The sequence below is a fragment of the Fusarium oxysporum genome, chromosome 11 (genome assembly GCF_000149955.1).
Source record: "Fusarium oxysporum f. sp. lycopersici 4287 chromosome 11, whole genome shotgun sequence".
Classification (NCBI taxonomy): domain Eukaryota; kingdom Fungi; phylum Ascomycota; class Sordariomycetes; order Hypocreales; family Nectriaceae; genus Fusarium; species Fusarium oxysporum.
In genome coordinates this window covers 995,252-1,016,468 of record NC_030996.1, presented here as the reverse complement: position 1 = coordinate 1,016,468, position 21,217 = coordinate 995,252, and the positions used below count along the sequence as shown (strand labels likewise).

Genomic DNA, 21,217 nt, shown 5'->3' with positions numbered 1-21,217 from the left:
ATTAGCTCATGTCTTGCATGGAGCGATAATGATGATGCGCTGAGAATATCCGCAGTATTAGCAGAGATTCTCCGTGAACCAGGATCTTTCCCCCTCGTTTGCCAAGTGATAAACATTGCATTGGATGTCGTGAATTGACCGGGGGGGGGGGGTGTGGTGGCAACGCTGCAAAACTTGCGTGGGGGGTTACAGTAGCGTTGCACCGAGTCGGTTTGCGGGCCGTAGTACCATAAGCGCACTCGTTCAGCGGCCGTGGATTTTCTGTTAGGCTACTTGAGAGTCATGAGGCCCGCCAAAAGAGTTTTTTCTTTCTGTCCTGGACTCTCTTTTCACTTTCGGGTCTTGCAACTTCGCGCCCTTGCTCTCTCAGATCATTTACTTTCCAAGAGAAGAAGAAAAGAAACTCAAGATTTGCTGTAAATATCATGAATTTGAGAGCAAGGGAAGACAAAGATCCTAATGCTTTCCCCACGAGGCAACTTCTAATTCTCGGTATGCGCGCCTCTCTCTCACCGCCATAACGGCCCCTCACCCATGATAATCTCACGAGCGCTAACCACGACATGCAGCAATATGTCGCTTTTCGGAGCCGATTGCCTTCAATTCCATTCTGGCCTACACATTTGTGATGGTCAAGGATTTGGGTATTGCTGAGAAAGATGCTTCACTTTACGCGGGACTGCTCGTCTCGGCATATGCGGTCGCTGAGGCGCTGACCTCGATGGGATGGGGTATTCTTTCGGACCGCGTCGGTCGAAAGCCCGTTGTTCTGTTTGGACTCGTTGGCGTGGCATTGTCGAGTCTTATTTTTGGTTTGGCTAAGAGCTACTGGGTTGCTCTTCTGGCAAGGTTTGTCGGCGGCGCGCTGAACGGAAACGTGTCGGTCATGCAGACTATGGTCGCTGAGATGGTGAAATTGCCTGAGCATGAGCGTAAGTTTTTCTTTGAGCTAGGATTATCGTGGAGATGCTGACTTTCTCACAGCCAAGGCTTACGCCGTGCAGCCTTTCGTCTGGACTCTTGGCGGCATCATCGGATCCGCCATGGGAGGTTTCCTCGCTCAACCTGCCAAGTTTTACCCTTCAATCTTTTCAGAGGATGGACTGTTTGGGCGATATCCTTACCTGCTCCCTAACCTTGTGTCAGTGGCCGTGGTGGCCATCGCCGTTATTCAAGGACTCTTTCTTCTTGAGGAGACACTTGTGAAGCCCGGATCCGAGGGCGAGAATGGCGTTATCAACTACCAAGAAGTCCCTGCTATAGACGATCTCGAATCTATCGATGAGCGCACACCTCTCCGACGCTCTGCCGTCCGCACCTCCGTTTCTCGCAGCCGTCGACACATGTCTCCCTCCACCAGCCGATCACGACCTCGCTTCGCCGAGTCCAGTCTTGGAATGGCAGTTGAACACGACTTTATCGACCTCCGCCGCTCTTCTTTCGGAACTGTGCACTCCATTGTCCTTCCTCAGGATCTTCTCACACCCCCTAACGAGGAGCAGGAGGACGAGCAGGCCAAGTCCGGTGAACGAACGTTCAACAAGACGATCATGATGCTCATCGTCGCACTACTTATCTTCTCGTATCACCAGATGGCTGCAAGCAGCCTTCTCGCCACGTATCTGCTCGACGATCCTGCTGAGAAACGCGGAACTATTGACTGGATTGGTGGTCTTGGTTACACCGTACACGATGTCGGCGTATACCTTGCAGTGAACGGAGTACTGGGTCTGTTCATCCAAGCCGTCATCTTCCCCGTGTTCGTTAGCCGCGTTGGAGTATGGCATTCCTTTGTGAGCATGATTATCTTGTATCCTGCTTCCTACTTGCTCATGCCTTTCCTCTCTGCGTTTGGCGAACCAGTTGTCTCCTTGGGAATCTACGCATCCTTGTTAATGCAGAGTTTCTGCGGGCTGATAGTGGCACCTGTTACTCTCATTCTTATTAAGGATGCTACGCCATCTCCTCAGGTACTTGGCCGAGTCAATGGCTTGGCTATGTCTGGTGCCTGTTTGGCACGTACTGTTGCGCCGCCTCTTGCTGGAGTTTTCTATGCTCTGTCAGGTTCCGTGTCAGCGTGGTTCAGCTGTGTTGTTGTAGCTGTTATCGGAGCAGTTCAGCTTTTCTGGATTCCACGAAGAAGTATCAAGAAGGACGATGTCATGGTGGATAACGCCCTTACCAAGACAGCCACCAATGAATCTCGCCGTGGTCGACGTGGCAGGAACTCTTTGTCATAAAAAGCCATGTGTGTTACGAAGATGCTGGATTCAGTCGGTTACCGAAGACGATCCTCTTAGCTGATGGAACGACGGAGTATAGCAATGATTAGGTATGAACGAAAGGAAGCAGCGCCATAACCAACCTCGACAACGATAAGCGAGCGGGCATACTTGGCACTCTCGAGACGCCTTTGAAGACGACCATTTTCGTACACAACGATGCACAACATCCAACACGATCCTTCGCGACGCCCACCGAAAGCCGTGGGCTATGTAATTCTCTCCTTTGATCACAGCAACTCCCGTTTTCAAAGTATCATATGCGTCACCCTTCATTGATCGACATGAAGCTGAGGCACTCTTGTCTATTCCACTTGCGCATTTCTCATGATTTCGTGTCGCTTTTCCGTTTCTGCTTTTCGGGGTGAACTATAGTTCCCAAGGCGCAAGGTATCGGTTCCATGATCTGGAAGGTAATGATGCAATCCAAAATTGCTTTATTTGCGAGCAACTACTCAACAGAATCCTTATGCTACAGTTCGATTTTCTTTGTTTTTATGTTAGCTTGGGGGGGCCTGAAGAGCTTCATGTTATCTTCTGCAATCCATCGTCGCCAATATAGTATGATCATACCGTTTCGCGTTATCGGCTGTCTCCTTCAGTGCTTTGATGATCCTCAAACCTTATCACTGTAAGAGCAACTTCTAGGTGAATGAGATTAATGGCTGCAGTACTCACTCAAGAGAATCGTGCAACATATAGGAGAAATAGGGAGATAGATAATCTTCTATAAGTAGCGAATCATCCGCCCAGCGAACCCGCCGTGCAAGGGTATTGGCTGGATAAGTTCAGCGGCGCGGCACAGAATCACACCCACCATCTTTTCTTGAGCGACAACGACTCGATTAACCGGCGGACATAGCACCTGGATATCACTATATGTACGCAGCTGCCTAGATGGTCCAGTAAAAAGTCTCCTCTTCATCGCGTGAAGCGACAGCCACCCATCTACTGACTGGGAGGGTTCGCCGGCGGTCATGAAACCAAAAGCGAGGGTACAGCCAACAACCAGCCTCACTTCCAGTGGTCAAGGAGATATGCGCGTGGTACCGTTGCATTATCGGATGGGCCTGACATCGCAAGAATCTGGGGTGGACATGGGCAGACAATCACGATGCAAGATATCCAGAAGCAAGCTATCGAAGTTTCTATACCTAAGTCTGTAGCCTCATTGTATTGACAGACATGTCACTCTTCCATTGCCCTTGGCAAACAACTACCGACATCGGGTTCCAGGTTAAATGTCAGGCCACTTTGGGGTAAATGCGGAGTGAACCGGTGATAGTGCGGGGAGTTTTGTTGCGGGGAATTGCCTTTTCCAGGCGCATTCCCTTCATCCGAGCCGAAGCACCCTCAGCCCGGGGACCAGCCCGAGAAGGATATAAGTAGATTGAAAGGACTCCGAATTCCCCAGATTCTGTACTCCAAATCATCTGTTATCTGATCAATACACCCATCTACTCGCTCTAATCTCCAACACTTTCATCATGAGCTCTTCCATCCAGACTCTCTCCCGTGGTGTTCGCACTGCTCCTCGTGCTCTCCGTGGACTTACCCAGGTTCGACGACTGAGCACCACCGAGCCCAGCCGTAACCTCTCCAACACTCGCGATTCGGCTGTCCATGATCCCATCATGGACAAGTTCTGGGGCAACCGTGTCAACGTTTCCGAAACTTCCGCCATCGTCACTGAGACACCCAGCATCTCCGCTACCACTACCAGCCGTGACCCTCCTCTGGGCACCAACGTCTTTGAGCCTTCATCCGCTCCTCGCTGGTCTGGCATCTCCATCCCTGCTGGCCGACAATAGATGAGTAGTGGCCATAGCATCGCACACACCACCACAAACAAGGCATTGTCACCTTCCAGATGACTGTCCTAACCCATCGCGTCGGGATTTATCCCACCGAATGACGATATGAAACGTTCCACCACGCCCCGACATACCATTACTACACCACGGATACCCAGCCTCTTCATGAAATGAGAAAAAATATTCGCAGAAATTTGTATATACCAGAATCGCATTGAGGTCTCTGAAAGAATGAATCTTGGAGCGAACTATGGCAAGGGATCATTGGATTTTAGCAAGGAAAGCAGCTGCGATTGACCGAGCAGAGTAAAGACTTTTCCTCGATTTGTACATAAGCTGGATCTGAATACTAGGCGTTTATAGTTCTAGCAATTGTATATAATGATCGATAACCTGTCAAAACTGAATACGCGTCGCCGTGATTGTAAACTCGATGCTGAGACGATCTCCAACGCACAATGATCCACCATCAATCAACCCCATGCTTCGGTAGACTTCGGTCTCTATTCCACCGGACCTTCGGAAAGTTTCTAGAGGTCCACTTAGCCTCCGATGCGGGGCCAAAGCCTAGAAGCTATTGTCGGTCTCCACCGGGACCTAGATTTGGCTCCGAGTTGATCATGTTGTCTCATTCTCAGTTGGAATTACAAGTATGTTGCCCAAACCGGGTCAGCGATTATTATATGAACATGCCGTTAAGGTATTCTATAGTTTCTTTCACCTCATAAATCTCTATACACGTTGACTCACGTCATTCAAGCAATAATCAGGTCAAGTTCCAACCCTAATCAGCTATGAATCTACAAGATCCATTGGGAAGCCATTATAAGAACGGATAAAGCCAGGAAGCTACTTGAACCTGTGAGCTTGATGGCAGAGTTGCCCTCAGCCTCAGCAGACGACGACTTGGAAACAGGCGTGGATGTCGAAGAGGGAGAGTCCTCCGCCTTGTCCGTCTTGCCGGTCTCATTCTGATGTCCAGGGGCAGAAGAGTCATCGATCAACAAGTTGGAAACAACAACAAAGTTAGAGAACTTCTGTTCCAAAGCATCACCCCCATTTCCCTCTGCCTTCAGGCCCTCGGCCGATTTTCGAAGGACAGGGAGTATGGAACTGGCTGTGAAGGGAGCCACCTGGGTGGCCACGGCAAGCCATCGGTGCGTGAAGCCTTTGTACATGACGATGTCGCGAGGGCATTTTCCTTTGCTATTCGCACACGCGATCTCATTGAAGTCACCATTCTTTTTGAAGAATGTCTCCAAGGTTGCTGATGCGAGGTTCTCGGTACGTTTCCTCCATTCATCTGATCCTTCAGTCTGAAAAGATGAGTCAGTATAAAACCATTTATCATCAAGTTATATACTTACAAAGTTGTACATGAATGCAGCACCCATGGTTAGTCCTGCCGAATTGGCAGACCACTGGATCTGGTTGACATTTGAGCAGTTCTTGGTTCCCTCTGTAGCTTGAGCACCATCATAGACTGCCCAAGTCTCCTTGTCGATTAACTCACTAGTCTCGAGCCAGTCCCAGGTCTTTGAGGCATAGTCGGCGTATGTCTCGTTGGATGTGAGTCTAGCGAGACGAGCGCCAAGATTGAAGAAAAGAACATTGGCAAGTGCTATAGAGGTTAGTGACTTGAAGGCAGAACTTGATGAGGTAACATACTCGACTTGTAATCGAAACCAGCATTGGTCATCATGATTTGCCATCGAAGACCGCCATTGCAGGTCTTCTGCGCTACTTCTGTGTCCCATCGTGCGCGTTGCTCTTCCCAGACTGCAACGGCAAGATCAAGCCATTCAGGTTGGCCTTCAGAGGGTTCAGGATAGCCATATTCGGCGGCTGTCAGTGCAGCAAAGGCCCAAATAGACTGGTCGTCGTTGCCCATGCTCGCAGTGTTGTTGGCGGGCATGAAGTCCTTTCCCTTGCCAACCTGCCATTGAATGCCCTCCGTAACGAGCTTGTTGTAGGTCTTGTCGCCTGTCAATTGCCCAATAGTCCACAAAAGAACCCATGAACGCCCCCGACTGATACCAATAGTACCCATCTGTTCCCATAGTCCTTTCGGGCAGAAGACCAGGGGTTTGACCAGTCTCATTGCCCTTGTAGAAGCTGATGAGATCCCCAGCAAGACCCTTAGACGCGTCTAAGATGCCATCCTTGCTGTCAAGCTTCATAGACTGGACAGGTACAAACTGTGCCAAAAATAGCACCAGGCCAGCACCCTTCTGGAATACACCCATTGTGTTACGACGGAAATAAGAAACGAGTGTGGAGAAGATTGATAAGGTTACTGCAACTTTAGGAATTGGGGCTGACGCGAAGGCTTTTATCATCAGACAAAAATTGTAACGCGCTAGGCAGCGCGAGCCAAGCAAAAGGCGCAGTTGAGCTAGCGAAATGAGCGAAATCATTACCCGCCGCTTGGACTGAATCCTTCGGGGGCTATGTTAACCCAATAACATCGTGAATATCCAAATTACGACCCAGATTTGCTTATGTCAGATGTTTACCAAGACTCACAAAATTTGAGTATTCTAATGCTTCAAACCATGTATGAAAATAACGGCAATTGAAACATCGTCGATTTGTGAACCGTGTTGATCAAGAGGGTGTGAACATGTTCAATATGCCCTGGAATGGATGAAGAGGGTTGAAGAATACGTCACCAAGACCTACCGCCAAGGAAATAACATGCCACCAAAGAGAGCAATCAAGGACGCTTGCAAAACAAGCCCTTCAGAAGCGGCGCAGTGATCTGTTGTTGACCTATTGGCAGTCAACAAGACACGACCACTCGAAGAGACTTGTTCCAGTTTTAAGCTCAGCCTCAGGCCCGGATTGCCGCTCGATTCATGAAGCCGTTACATTTTTGACAGTCATGCAAGTCTCGCAAAGTTATCTGAGACGACCTGCGCATTCTCACCCTGTTTTCGCCAACGAATTGGGCTAGGTCGTACTCGCTTCTTGCTTGACAGCGTGTTGTTTCCGGCGACTACTGTGTTTGGAATAGCTTAGCCTATACCGATTAGGCTCTGTCACTGGTGGATCTGTTTCACCAAGGAAATGTTTTTAACTATGGGATTGTTTGTGATAATTAAATCAGGAACCGCCTCGAGCGTGAGTGACCATGAGCACCTTACCTCAACCACGGCCGTCCACTATTGAAGAGCAAGAGGATGAAAGGAAGATTTGGATCATGTCGGAGACATGAAGTGTCACGTGGAAGAGTAAAGCCATGATAGCGCCTCAACAATTGTCTTAACCCCATAAGCATTAACTATATAGATACAAGAACACAAGTTTTTAACTGTGATTGATGCCTTCGAGTACATCCGGTGTATTTAGGTAGATTGTACGGTGTGTCCAACCCAATTCTAAGGCTCGCTTAGAAGCCGCCGAAGCCACCGCTTCCAAAGCTGAAGTTAGGCTGAGAAGGCTGGGCCTGCTGGTTATCAGCGCTCTCCTGGTTCTCAGGCTCAGAGTCTTGGTCCTGGTTCTCGTTGTCGGACTGTTCATCCTTGTTCTCATCGTCAGAGTCGTCGTCCTTCTTGTCATCATCAGACTCATCCTTGTCACTATCATCGTTGTCGCTAGACTGATCGTCACCAGACTGGTCGTCACCCTGAGAGCCATCAGCGGAGGTCTCAACAGGGTCAGCAACCTCAGATGCGGCAGGGGTCTCAGAGCCATCGGCAGGAGTGGTAGGGGTAGCAGGGGCCTCAGTAGAGTCTCCAGAACCAGAGCCCGAACCAGAGCCAGCATTAGAGTCACAAGTGCCAACCTCCTTGGGCTCACTGCCGTCAGTGACACCCTCGAAAGTGATGCACTCCTTGGGAACGTTGGTGAGCTGGATGCCGGAGATCTTGGCGGTGTCACCCATGTTAGGGTTGATGCCGACGAGGATCTTTCCGTTGCTGGCAGAACCGCCAGAGATCTCGACGTGGCGAGCGGGCATCTCCTTGCAGTTACCGCAGCTACGGTAGAGCTTGCCAAAGTCAGAGACCTCGAAGTCCTTGATGATGACGGTACCTCCACCGTTGTGCTGGATGACCTTGTCCTCGGCACCGGTAGCGCCGCCACCGTTGATGGTGGTGGTCTCACCATCTTCCTGCTTCTTGATGGAGAAAGCATCCTCGCAGACGGCGTCCCAGACAACGTTGTTGAGAGTGCAGCCACCGTTGCAGTGAACGCCCTCGATCTGGTTGGGACCTGTAACAGTTAGGACTGGCTGGGAATAAGAATGACTCGTTGAACTTACCAATGCGGACGTTAGAAAGAGTGGCACCCTTCTCGAGAATGAAGACGGCATCGGAGTCGCCGCCCTCGACCTGACCAGTGCAAGAAACACCACGGTCGAAGATGGCATTACCACCATCGAATGACTCGCCGGCAGCAATGGTCATGGGAGCATCGAGAACACTGCTTCCACCAGAACCACCGGAGCCACTCTCGCTATCCTGACGACGAGAGAGAGATGGAGCGCCAGTAATGAGGGGAGCGGGAGCGGCATAGGCACCAATGGCCAGAGTGGCCGTCATGATCACACGGTACTGCATTTTGATGATTGGTAGGAAAGAATGCTTGGTATGTGATGAAAGATGAGTGCAAAGACAGAAAATGGTATCAAACCAGTAAATACTTTAGGAATGGTTAAGACAAATAAAGAATGACCAAGCACAGCTTGTCGAAAGAGTGAAATAAAATGCAAAGAAAGTGATGATGAGACAAAGAACAAAAAGAGGACTCAGTGGAGGAGATGTCTTGGAAACTTATAGGTTTGTCACTTCCTGGGAGTCATTCGTCAACTCAGTGACATACTCCCCAGAAGCCAAGTTTTCGCTCATCAGATTGCCCACATTCCCGAACTCTCCTTGTCGTTCTGAAGATAGGTGGATCATTTCGACTGAAACAACCCACCGTTCGACATGGCAAAATTCTTAATTGATACAGCCCATGCGGCTCGTTTCAAACACGAATATTGCCGCCTATCATAGCCAAGTGTTTTGTGAAGAACCCCTGCAGGCAAATGAGACGACGCGTCGATCACTGGTCAGTTTTTGAAGAAATCCCCGATGCTGAAACGCGACCCCTGACTAGGGTTAAGCTTAACCGCGCGACCTTACCTCTGGCGTTCTTCGCCGAACTTTACTTGGCGAGGTTGTTGTTATGCTTATAATTGGGCAGAAAGCTTCTTTACAGTCTATTTTAAGGTCATTGAACTGCAGCAGCTTTAGTCGATATACCAGCTGTATTGCTGGCAGATAGAATTGAGCGTCACGCTGAACCACAATTGTATGGCGACAACTTCTTTACGCGGATTCCACAGCATTCTGTTCTGTGTCTCCATCTATTTCCGGACATTAGACTGATCTACGTAGTATTGGAGGCAAGATCCTGGTGCGGGTCATGATTGTTGAGGGCGGCTGCGGTGATATTGGTGGATAACTGCATGTCTCAGGAAGCCCAGGGACGCGAATATCATCTCCATAAACATATTGAACCTTGCAACTTGATGAGTCCTTTCATCTAGAAACAACCTGAGGCAACAATTCGTGTGGTTGAAAGTTGTGTACTGCAACCATAGCTGTTTCTCGCACGCGCCATGCCGGCCTTGCCCAGCCATTCTTGTTGAGTTGTCAAAGCAATTCGACAGTGCTAGAAGATCGCAAGCGTGCCAGGTTTGGTAGTGAATTGACTTTTGGCATTCCCTGAGCTCTAGTCCCGGTTGCGTCTCCTCCGCTCGGCAGCAGCCAACACATCACGGTCTACCTCTATGTTTACGAAAACCCAAATGGCCACAGCATAACATGCCTGGCTGACGAAGAACGGCATACCGAGAGCCATGCCACCAATCCCAAGACCGCGGACCCAGAGCGCTGCCATCAAAGGCGCCCCTAAAAGCGAACCAACAGTCTTTACCAGCATGACAATAGAGAAGATGTGAGGTTCGGGATCGGACGAGTCGGAAATATGAGGCGGCGATATGACAGGAGATTTGAGAAGTGATAGAGTGAAGATAGGAAGGGCAGAACCAAGAGCGTAGACAAACATGGAGGGGATTAACATCCAAATCTCGCTCGCAATGGCGATGCCCAAGGCGCCAAACACGGATGCAACAAGGCAGTACATAGCGTTCCGGATATTTGACTTATCCGCTGCCTCAGCTGCGTCTTCTTGTCGCACCTGGCGTGCAGATCGCAAAAGCTTGGGAATAACGATGGTGAGTAACGTGAAGTTCACGATTGCTTTTCCAGATAATAGATATCCAGCGGACGCAAATGTCCACTTGTAGCGTGCGGATATATACTGAACAAGAAGCTTTGTATCTGAGCTCGCGAGGGATGTGAGCATGAAGCTAAACAACAACGAGCTAAAATTCTTTGGCTGGCTGACGATGATGGTCTTGATCGTCTGGAGCCGGCCAATCACAGACTGAAGTAGTGGCTCGTGGTGGGATTGAGCTTTAATACGAGGGGATGAGAGGAGAGGCTCATGTTGGCTCTCGTCATCACCATCGGTTCCTTTGTCCGTATTTCCCTGCGTAGGTAGCATCTGTATGGTAGGGACAGCCAATGAGAGCAGGACTATGCCGAGCCAGAACGGTAGCCATAGCGATAGAGTCATGGTAGATGAAGCTAGTGCAGGCCCAAGTAAGGCCACGACATAAGACACTGAGCTCATGTATCCGAAGTAAATGGCTCGTTGAAAATGGTCGTCTGTTAAATTCGAGACAAGGCCGTAGGTAAGAGAGTTGAAGACGCAATCTCCACCAAGGACTGACAACACCGGGCCGGCCATGATAGCCTTGGTTGGGAGCAGAGTATCGAAAGATCCAACTATGATAGCCCATAGCAGCATAAAAGAACGCGACAGAAGGTTTAGTTTGAGGATCGTCCGGCGTCCCCATTTCTCAGCCAGAAAGCTGAGGGGAATAGTCATGACAAAGTCTTCCTCGTATCAGTAGGATAAATGCTATCGGGTAAAGGATACTTACCTCCGGCAACCCAGAGCGTCTCCATCACGCCCTGAATCCGACCCAGGTCTTTTTCTATCTCGCGAATCTTGCATAGCTTCTCGTCAACGCTGCCACCGGGCTGGATCTGCGACGGATCATTCTGGCGGTAGTAGTCTACGCAAAGACGCCTCTCGATCAATCGATTTGAGGGGAGTTGATAGAGGCTCATTGACAGGTTGACAAAGAGGCATAGGGTTAGCACGGAGATTATTGGCGCGACGCGTTTGCGAGACCCAGGCCGCGCCGGCAGAGGACTGGGCTGACGCGTGTGCTCTTCCATGTTCTATGATTGATAGAAATTGAGTTTATTATTATCTTGAGCTCATCGTTGATATTTTGCGAACTGAGATACCGGCTGAGGTTTTATCACGGTGGACAGTTCGATGACAGACCGATATCAACCTTGTCGGCATACCAGGCACGTGCGATAAGATATCATATTATCGATTGGTCTTATCTTATCAGATAGCGTAGGTCTCAACCAGAAGTTGACGCCCCAGTCTTGACGGCGTCGCCATCATGGAACTGAGATTTTTCGAACCTTTGTTTTCGCTGGAAGCTTGTCTGTGACATAGCATGTTCTCGTATGTACCAGACACCAGCAACGCTAGCACCGGGTCCAAAACTCACAAACGCCAGCAAGATCCAGAGTGCTGCAGCGAACACGTGTATCTTGGCTCGGCCGACTCTATTCAAATCCCAGATAGCTTGGACCGCCCACACATACGAGGCTAGGAAGTATACAAATAGCCCAGTCTGTTGTGTTGCTTGTATATGGGGTGGTCCCTCGAATATAGCCGGTCTACCGAAGTTGAGTAAAGTATTGGGGTCAACGTTGCGAACGGCTTGCGTGATGGCAAAAAAATGCCACAAAGCGCCGAAAAGTCCAGCAGCCAGGTATATACTGCCCAACAGTTTGAGTTCGGCTTTTAGTGCTTTGTTTGGACCCAGTGCAGTTTGATAGCTGCCAAATGATCCGAATATTGTGACTAATACGGGAACCAGCAAGGGCCAAAATGACTTGGTGGCTTCCATCCACTGGGGGAGACACGTGTCTGTCAGGACAGGGCCGGTATGAATTGCTTCTGCTATCACGAACGTGGTGAAAATATGCCTGGCGTGTCGTAGAGGAACGAATCTTCTAAGAGGCCACCAATATGATTCGACATCAGATATCAAGGTGTAGATGAGGTAGTATAACGGCATGGCGACTCCGATTCCGGCGTATTGAATCAGCATGAGCCATAAGACAGGCCTAAACACGATCAGTATCCACGCTGCTTGCCCAAATAAAGATGTCTTACAGTCCAAGAGGCGTGAGTTTGTTTCTTCCTCTATAGCCTTCAATCATGATGATGGCGACCGGCTGGATTAAATGGCCAAATGCGTAGAGCTTTAGAGGCTTAAGATACGACATCCAAGCCATGGCCGTCCAAGAGAGAGTAAATTCATACAAAGCTGATCGGTCGCCAATAATATCGTGGGAGGAGTTATCCGAGGCAAATCCATCGGTTGCAGTACCATATTTGCCTGCAGAGACTGCAACAACCGCGAAAATCATATAGGTCATCATCAATACCCATTGTATACTGCCTCTTGACATTGGCTCGCAAAGCAGTTCCTGTTTGTATGGTATTAAGTTCTCATGGTGTTCCACTGGTAACATATCCAGCATTTCTCCACCGGGATGTTGAGAGCAGTAGCCAAGAGTTACGACTTGCTCATCTACCAGCGGAAGCAGGTGGATCGCCATAAGCTTTTTCAGAGGCGTATCAAGTGCTTCTGTGTTCGCACGGTTATGAGAATAACGATGGTTGAGTTCCAACCTGGGTTTTCGGCGAGACTGGACATCTGCAAACATGGACTCGACTTGGACGGTGGTTAGACGTCCTGAACGGCTCCGTTTGAGTGCTTTCACAAGGTTGTTTGTCAGTAAGGCCACGCTCTCAACGGCAGCATTGCCCCCTTGGCCGCCCACTGGATGAAACTGTTATATGCGTCAGATGGGTGCATATCGTGTATTCTCTGGGACCTACCTTGTGCGCTGAGTCGCCCAGAGTGATGATTCTGTCAAAGTGCCACTGCTTGTAGACATACTCCACGAGTGGAGTCATGACAGCACTCACTTTGTTTTCAATAAGTGTTGAAAACTTCAGATTAGGCAATATGTTGTCGTCAGCAGCTCCGGACAGCGACTTTTGGAGATCCTTCTCGGTATAACGTGGAATAGCTGAGCCGTGAACCTTTTCCGGGAGCTTTTGGAATCGAAACCAGTAGACTCGCCCTTGGGGGCCTCCAGTAACGAGATACGAAGAGCTGTTCCTGAATACGCAATGTAGATCGCCTGGGTTGATACCAGGACATAAATTAGAGATACCGAAGATGCAGCTGTTTTCACAGGGAGGTGCTGTATCCGTCAGCCAGTGTGTTCATATGTTTTGATCGTATCTTGACTCACCCTCGTGCTCGTTTGGGTCAAAGAGGCCTGGTGAAAGCCTGCCAGCTAGCCTCCACATCTCAGAGCGTACTGTACTGTGCACGCCGTCCGCTCCAACAAGGATATCACCAGCAATAATCGTTCCGTCTGATGTGACTGCATGAACCCCGCCATTGACCAACTCAGTCCGGACAACTCGCTTGTTTGTCAAGATTTTTGACTTGTCCTTTATGTTGTCGTAGAGCACTTTAAGAAGCATCTTTCTGTCGAGGAAGACCATTGGGTATCCATGCCTTCAACAGTAGGGTCAGTCGAAGGAGGCTTAAGATACGTAAACATACTGACCTCTCGACAAGCCGCTCGTCCATCTCTGGATGGCGGGCTAGAATTTGGCCGTTGGTGTCTCGGAAGTTGAAAATCTGTATAGGAGGCGCAATTTCCATGACTTTTTCGTATAAGCCGAGCTGGTCTAGGATACGATTTCCATGAGGCAGTAGCCCGATGCTAGCCCCGACCTGAGGCGCTACGGTGGGATAAGCCTCCAGCACCAGAAAGTCGATGGCATTGGCCTGGAGCATGTTTGCCAGGCTAAGCCCAGCAACGCTCGCGCCAACAATCACAACTCTGAAAGGACGTTTGTCAGCCATGGCGACTGAGATTGTTGGAGAGTCATGAGTTGTTGCAAAAGCTGTTGGTTGAGCTGACGATGTCCCAACAATTCAGGACCTGCCTAATCGCGTACTTTACGCGTATCCACCAGGCCCTCACGCTCCGCCTCCTCGTTCTAGGGTAGTTGTCCGAATCATGTCGATAAGGCCGCAGTGCTGGAAAGACAAAGAGGTTTGCTATTTTATGCGGATCGCCTTAATTTCCTGATAGTTCTCTTCTCTTTTATGCAACTGTACAGAAGCACCCAGCGTGTTATGTGCTTTGTTTGGAGAGCAGAATATGGCAACTGACTTCTGTATGACAATCCTGGTTCTGCGCAAACAGCCAGACATTGATTGAGATATCCAAGTCTGTAAATTAAAATATAATCCCCACACTTTCGTCATCTCAAATAATCATATATGCAGCAGTTTTCTGAAAGTATTGCCTGTTTCTCTTTCTGGTTTGGCGGACACGCATCTCACAGCAAACATTTTCAAGATGCTTCCGATGACGGCGGTCAATTCATTGGTTCTTTTAGTGGGTAATCAATCGTGCTCAATCATGCGCGTTGGGAAGTTTCCTTCGGCATTTGGATCCTTTGTCTACTGATAAAGTCTTCTCCTTGGGTTTGTTAGTCTATGCATAGCTAATCTCCATGTTTATTCCCCCATGGAGGCCCCGGATCAAGGTTCAACCACTGAATTCGGGGAAATTGGGGTCACGCATAACTCCCCCAACGCAACTGACGTCAAGGGTCCTCTCAGATGCCATTGATAACGCTTTCATTGATCAGCTAGACGTGCCGGTACCCGATTTTGGTGTCACCCTCGAGCTTTGACGTGGCCCATCGAAGCTTTTATCCCTCTGGCGAAGAAAAGACTCATACCTTGTGGGGTAAAGGTTTTGCCGGAGGCTCAGAGACGCCTGGAGATTTTTTCTCCGCGCTGATCTCCGGATGGTCCGGGGTCTGGGTATTGAACGGAGATAGTGGGGGTTACGCGAGGTCGAGGTCCCTTTCTAGGCTTTTTCCAGAGGGCTTTACTGGTTCTACAGCGGTAAATGGCTTGTCCTTGGCGATGATAGTGGATGTTGAGGCTCAATATGAGGCTCAAATGGCTTGGAAGCCAAGAGGCGTTAAGCCGCCCTTCCGTAAGAGGCGTCAACGCGACTCAGGAACAGATTCGTCGACGACTCAATTTGCCGATTTTACCAATCATTTAAGCTCATTAAGCTCAATCGAAATTACGTGAATGAATTGATCAGATAGCGGAAGCACACCGACGACAATCCCATCTCGTTGCCCCATACGGGGAAAACGCTCGTCCGGCCCGACTCATTTGCTCCATCGACTCCAGCGCCCCAGAGCAATGTGGGCATTTTTGTAACGTAGCGCATGGAGAAGAAAACTTTGTCAGGATGGGGAAGAACAAAGACTCACCACTTCAAAGTTGGGGCCCCGGATCCCGCTGATTCCTATAAAGCTCTTGATCTGGAGTCAGTTCGTTATCTCGACAGCTCCTCTGCTCGAATAACTCACGGACATACTGATCTTGTAACCATGGGTATCCTCACTCTTGCTGAAGATAGGCCGACGCCGCCTTCGGTGTACAACTGGCGCATTTATGTGCTTGCTGTTGTCGCGTCTTGCGGCTCGAACATGATCGGTTATACAAGTGCCTTCATTGGAACGACTATCACGCTTGATTCGTTCAAGAAGGAGTTTGGGATCGACACGAAGACTGTCGAGGAGCGAAACTTGATCAGTGAGAACATTGTCTCGCTTTTCATTGCTGGCGCCTTCTTTGGTGCTCTTCTCACTTACGTTCTCAGTCACTGGGTTGGCCGCAAATGGTGTCTTGCCATCGCTTCCGCTACCTTCACGCTCGGAGCTGGTCTCCAATGCGGTGCCGACTCTAGCACTGGCTTGGGAATTCTATACGCAGGTCGTGTTCTATCAGGTCTTGGAACCGGTTTTGCAAGCAACATCATCCCGATCTACATTTCTGAGCTGGCGCCTCCTGCTATTCGAGGTCGTCTGGTCGGTCTGTACGAGCTTGGCTGGCAGATTGGTGGTTTGGTTGGATTCTGGATCAACGTGAGTCAAGCCTTCATCCCGTTCCATATTGCGCGCTTGTTAACCTTTGGATAGTATGGTGTCCAGAAGCACATGCCCGAAAGCCACCAACAATGGATTGTTCCCTTTGCCGTCCAGATCATCCCGTCGGGCCTTCTCTTCCTTGGAACACTCTGGCTTCGCGAGTCTCCTCGATGGCTGTTCCTCAAAGACCGCAGAACGCAGGCTATGGAGAATCTTTGCTGGATTCGACAGCTCCCACCGACTGATCTCTACATCACCGAAGAGGTATCAGCCATTGATCACGCTCACGAGATCCAGAAGTCGACTGTTGGTATTGGACTTTGGAAGCCTTTCCAGGCTCTCAAGGATCGACCAAACATGATGTGGCGCCTCTTCCTGGGATGCATGCTGTTTTTCTGGCAGAACGGCTCTGGAATCAACGCCATCAACTACTACTCCCCAACTGTGTTCTCCGTAAGTTTACAACCATGGTCGCGTTTTGTACTAGTACCAATCTAACCTTTCACAGAGCATTGGAGTTCAGCATGATACTGTCAACGTAATGACAGGCATCTTTGGTGTCGTCAAGGCTGTGATGACCTTTGTCTGGCTTCTCTTCCTTGTTGATCAACTTGGTCGAAGAAAGCTTTTGCTTATTGGTGGTATCACCGGTTCCATCTGCATGTGGGTGTTGGGCGCATACATCTATGTCGTCGACCCTACCAAGAACCCCCAAGATCATTTGACTGGCAGTGGTATTGCCGCTATCGTGTTCTTTTACCTCTGGACCGCCGTCTATACCCCCACATGGAATGGTACACCCTGGGTCATCAACTCTGTAAGTCTTGCATTCCCAACTATTTTCCATCATCTAATTAGTGTCAAGGAATTCTTCGATCCCAGTTTCCGATCCCTTGCCCAAGCCTGCACGACCGCCAGCAACTGGTTGTTCAACTTCCTCGTATCGCGATTCACCGAACAGATGTTTGCTGCAATGGGATACGGTGTCTATATGTTCTTTGCGACTCTGTCCTTCTTCGCCTTCATCTTCGCCTTCTTCCTCATTCCCGAGACAAGTGGAATTCCGTTGGAGCAAGTTTACAGACTTTTCAAGATCAAGCCAATCTGGAAGGCAGACAAAATCCTCAAAGAGCAACTAAAACAGGAGGAGCAACAGTTCAGATCTGATGTCAAGGGTGAAGTGAGCCAATCCGAGAACCTCGAGGACGTCAGCGATAAGCGTGGCGAGGTCTGAAAGCACGAATGAGGTTCAGAAGTGATGAATATAATAGAATAGAAAGGGCTATAGAGATAAAAGGGCAATAGAATCGTATTAGACTATGGATATTGAAGTTAAGTTCTGTGTTGCGATTATAAGCTCTCAGCCACAGGTCTCAACTGCAAAGAATACTACTGATGGTGCCATGTATTTGGCCATTATGGGGAGCTCTCTTGCTCAATGAACATCCCCAGTAATTCGAAACAGAACAGGCGGAGTAGTATAGAAATCAATGGCCAAAGTTCAGCTCATAGAAGAGTGAGGCGATAATCTGATTGCAGAAGTCAGTAACAACTACCCCATATCTACCCTTCTTCCGCAACCTATACTTTCTAGTCAGGAATGAAACAAGAGGTTGATCCCACATCGAAAATCTTTGGCATGTTGCTATTGCAGTATAAACTTCAGAATACATTACAACGATCCCAGGATTGTATAACGCATAGGAGGCAAAGTTCATGTTGGCGTTTCGCTCTACCACAATGTTGGATTTAATAGCATGACTATTATGAGTTCCTGGTATTGAGATTTGAGTGACACTCATGTCGCTTGGAAGGTCTTTCATCCATTACCTGGGGTCGTGTAGATTCAGATTCATGCTGAGAGTTTGGAATGATCAAGAGGAAGCGATAAAAAAGTAAAAGATAAGAATTATTTTGACACTTCAGCATGTTTCGGGCAGCTTCTTGGAATATTTATACCTTTTGCGTCCTGATTAGGTGTCAAGCACTGACATGAGCAACGTGACATGTCTGTGCCAGCTGGTAATTGCGCTACTGATGCAAATACCCCTGCATTATTGGTAGACTTAGCTGTATTCAGTGCCTTGAGGTTTGTCAGCTGGGACAGTTCATAAAGCTAACTACGAGGAGAACCTATGTAAACCTCTTACAATATTCCAGGACCCGGTTAGTGATGTATTTCAGCTGCATCACAAAACACCGTTATGATGCCCCTCTTTGAAGGAAACCACCACCATCACTAATCGACGCCTTTGGAAATCTTAACCCTAGTCGATTCGAAAAGATTGATGATATTTTAGGTCCACACCTGTGAAAAGAATGGGTATCAAGTCTATTCAAGCTGTACAGTCTAAGGTATAACCATCAGGATGCATAACACCTGTCAAGTCTTTTCTCTGATGGAGAATGACTCAAGTTTATGGATCAAATCGCTGATAGGGCTGGATTCTTGCAAAAGCCCTGCTACAGACCCATCAAATTGAATCTGGGGCATCTGGAGCTGTAGATTACCTGGGGATAGGGTGATGTCGTTGCTCATGTGACGCAACTCATTAAGCATTTTCATTGCTTCCAGGTCGGCACCCGCAGCATCAACGCTTGCCTCCATGTGAGATGAGTCAAAGTTGGCCCTGGCTCCGTCTTGTCCTCCTGAGATACCTGCCAAGATCTGAGACTGTCTTGAAGGAATGTGGCTATCGGGAATTGACTCCAACTGATCCTCCAATGGCAAGTGTCTTGATGAGCAAGCGTACCGGCGATCCTGTTCACAACGGAGCTGGATATCTTTAAGAGCTCTCAATACCATACCGGCAGTATATCGAACAGACTGATTCGGTACTAGCATCCCTTCACTGATGAGATCTAAGAAGTCACACATCGAAGGAGCACACAAGTTATGGTCTTTTAGACCTTGAATCATCTATGACAATGAGTTGTTAGCTCATGATGTAGGATTGATTCTGATATGATTCTTACTTTCATAACTGCTTCTTTGACCTCCCCCCGGATGACACTGCTTCCAATCGGTGTGTACGCGTCTGTAGAATTCTCCTCTGTGATCACATTGTAGAAAGTGTCGCTATGATAATTCCCTTTTCTGTTCCGATGACGATCCTCCTCTAGTCTGCTGTCTGAGAAGGCCTTGACAGAGCTATCATCTCGCATCAGAAACACAGACGCATGCTCCAGAAACACGCAGCCAAGGGACCAAATATCGTATCTGGCGCCAACCTCACGGCTTACTTCACTCTCAGGTGCTTTGTAGGTTTGCGTATAACCTTTAATACCAGCCCACGACGCATGGGACTTGGACTGTGACGTGTTGAACTGGGTAAGACCAAGATCGGCGATGACTAGATGATCTTTCTTATCCCCTTGATAATCACCAAACCAAAGCAAATTTTGCGGCTTTATATCGCTGTGCCGTCCGTACTTTCCTGCCAATGCAACGTGAACTATTTCCTCCATAGTGCTAGCAGTGTAGGACGAGCGCTGCTCGTGAAGACTACCCAGGCTCCGCACAATACCGGCGCATTGGCGGAAGAACCAACGCGCGTCTTCGTAGATATCGGGGCGGTATAAGCTTGGCATTGTTTTCCATAGATCAGTCAGATCGCCATCAGCCCATTCGAAAACGAGATAGTAGTAGTCGGCCCGACGAAAGGAGAAAAGAAGCTGATGAAGATGTTCTCTGTCTGCGAGCTTCTTGATAACCAACCGTCGTGCGAGAGAGTCTGCTTCACTTGGGTGGTCTATTGAGCTGTGCTGAACAGCCTTGATAGCGAAGCACTTTGGTTTCGGGTACTTACCCCGGTACCATAAGTGCGACGGCTCGATGAAGACCTTTGTGACTTTACCATATCCTCCAGACCGAATCTCAGGGGGCTCAGAATCCACGAATGGTAGGACGAAATCTGCAGGGAGGCGAAAATGATCCATGAACTGTCCTTCTTCATCGATAGTGCAGAACAGGCTGCATAATTGCATCTGCTTCATAGTAAAGTATTCGGCTTGGGGATAGGACCAAGTCCAATCTTTTGAAGGTTCTATCTCATTCTTCTCACGATCGTATAAAATAGGTTGCTGCCCCTGTCGCCGGACGGTAACTGGAAGCTGACTATCTTCTACCTTTGCATTGACAAAGTCTAGTAGAAAGCTCAGTCCATTCACCAATATCAGTGTAGCCATGATCTTAAGTCTTCGTGGTTCGCCATCAGCTCCATATACCTCGTTGACAAGGCTTATCAAAGCTTCATCCGTGAAACTTTGATTTAGTATCTTTTCAACATTCCTTGGGCTTAGAATCCGAAGAAGCTGTCCCAGAGGTATAAACTCTTGCTTACCAGTATGATCAATGGCGGGCTTCCTGCAGGCATTCATCAGGGCTTCCCAGACAGAGAAGATATCGATGTCAACCATTGGTGCCTCCGAATCCTGAACATCCCCAAAAATACTTGCAGACATTCTATAAGAAACTAATGACTCAAGCCATTTACGGTGACCCATATCAGAGATACTCCGAAACGTTGATGTGCTTTCTCTCTGAGATAATACTGAAATATGGATAGACCCTTGCCCTGTCCCAGGCTTCAAGTCGATTTCGGAACGAGATGGCGCTTCTCCCCAATTGGGGATACCTGGAGGCTCATAATGAGAGGTCGCTGATGAGTTGGGTAACTGTTGACTTTGCGATGCATTGAGGACTTCTGGTGATGTCACATATGAAGTGGTCCTCTTTGCCCCCCTCACTCTTAAACGAGGTTTAGAAGGTTTGACCATACCGTCAATCATGGAAGTCCGATATAGTCAAGGTATATCTCAGGTTAGGGGATGCAAGACAATGCATTTTATTGCTTATGATGTCTGAAGGCTGAGTTTTCCACTCTCAATTCAGCCGAGCCTGATTTCACTTCA

General features: G+C 48.7%; 8 protein-coding genes across 8 annotated transcripts; 3 read left to right on the top strand and 5 right to left on the bottom strand.

The window, feature by feature from the left end:
* The first annotated feature begins 251 nt into the window (after positions 1-251).
* FOXG_09747 (uncharacterized protein) lies at positions 252-3,034 on the top strand. The gene is made up of 4 exons (XM_018388964.1): positions 252-492; positions 570-932; positions 985-2,913; positions 2,985-3,034. Exons 1-3 carry the CDS (start codon positions 426-428, stop codon positions 2,238-2,240), a joined length of 1,686 nt encoding a protein of 561 aa, XP_018247149.1. The 5' UTR covers positions 252-425; the 3' UTR covers positions 2,241-2,913; positions 2,985-3,034.
* A 586-nt stretch (positions 3,035-3,620) lies between these two features.
* On the top strand, positions 3,621-4,539 carry FOXG_09746 (uncharacterized protein). The gene has a single exon (XM_018388963.1). The coding sequence runs from the start codon at positions 3,770-3,772 to the stop codon at positions 4,091-4,093; it is 324 nt and encodes a 107-aa protein (XP_018247148.1). The 5' UTR covers positions 3,621-3,769; the 3' UTR covers positions 4,094-4,539.
* On the bottom strand, positions 4,348-6,451 carry FOXG_09745 (uncharacterized protein). The gene is made up of 3 exons (XM_018388962.1): positions 5,765-6,451; positions 5,464-5,717; positions 4,348-5,412 (listed from the first exon to the last, which is right to left on the bottom strand). The coding sequence occupies exons 1-3, from the start codon at positions 6,195-6,197 to the stop codon at positions 4,897-4,899; spliced, it is 1,203 nt and encodes a 400-aa protein (XP_018247147.1). The 5' UTR covers positions 6,198-6,451; the 3' UTR covers positions 4,348-4,896.
* Positions 6,452-7,321: 870 nt separating this feature from the next.
* FOXG_09744 (pectate lyase) lies at positions 7,322-8,882 on the bottom strand. The gene is made up of 2 exons (XM_018388961.1): positions 8,361-8,882; positions 7,322-8,311 (listed from the first exon to the last, which is right to left on the bottom strand). The coding sequence occupies exons 1-2, from the start codon at positions 8,656-8,658 to the stop codon at positions 7,488-7,490; spliced, it is 1,122 nt and encodes a 373-aa protein (XP_018247146.1). The 5' UTR covers positions 8,659-8,882; the 3' UTR covers positions 7,322-7,487.
* A 532-nt stretch (positions 8,883-9,414) lies between these two features.
* FOXG_09743 (uncharacterized protein) lies at positions 9,415-11,463 on the bottom strand. Its single transcript, XM_018388960.1, has 2 exons — positions 11,097-11,463; positions 9,415-11,049 (listed from the first exon to the last, which is right to left on the bottom strand). Exons 1-2 carry the CDS (start codon positions 11,395-11,397, stop codon positions 9,818-9,820), a joined length of 1,533 nt encoding a protein of 510 aa, XP_018247145.1. The 5' UTR covers positions 11,398-11,463; the 3' UTR covers positions 9,415-9,817.
* A 131-nt stretch (positions 11,464-11,594) lies between these two features.
* FOXG_20148 (uncharacterized protein) lies at positions 11,595-14,201 on the bottom strand (the record flags this gene model as incomplete). Its single annotated transcript, XM_018400423.1, has 5 exons — positions 11,595-12,372; positions 12,422-13,104; positions 13,154-13,524; positions 13,576-13,847; positions 13,900-14,201. 5 exons carry the CDS (start codon positions 14,199-14,201, stop codon positions 11,595-11,597), a joined length of 2,406 nt encoding a protein of 801 aa, XP_018247144.1.
* Positions 14,202-15,723: 1,522 nt separating this feature from the next.
* FOXG_09739 (uncharacterized protein) lies at positions 15,724-17,666 on the top strand. The gene is made up of 4 exons (XM_018388959.1): positions 15,724-16,300; positions 16,355-16,756; positions 16,812-17,120; positions 17,169-17,666. Exons 1-4 carry the CDS (start codon positions 15,764-15,766, stop codon positions 17,535-17,537), a joined length of 1,617 nt encoding a protein of 538 aa, XP_018247143.1. The 5' UTR covers positions 15,724-15,763; the 3' UTR covers positions 17,538-17,666.
* A 907-nt stretch (positions 17,667-18,573) lies between these two features.
* On the bottom strand, positions 18,574-21,213 carry FOXG_09738 (serine/threonine protein kinase). The gene is made up of 2 exons (XM_018388958.1): positions 19,280-21,213; positions 18,574-19,223 (listed from the first exon to the last, which is right to left on the bottom strand). Exons 1-2 carry the CDS (start codon positions 21,092-21,094, stop codon positions 18,687-18,689), a joined length of 2,352 nt encoding a protein of 783 aa, XP_018247142.1. The 5' UTR covers positions 21,095-21,213; the 3' UTR covers positions 18,574-18,686.
* Between the last annotated feature and the right edge of the window lie 4 nt (positions 21,214-21,217).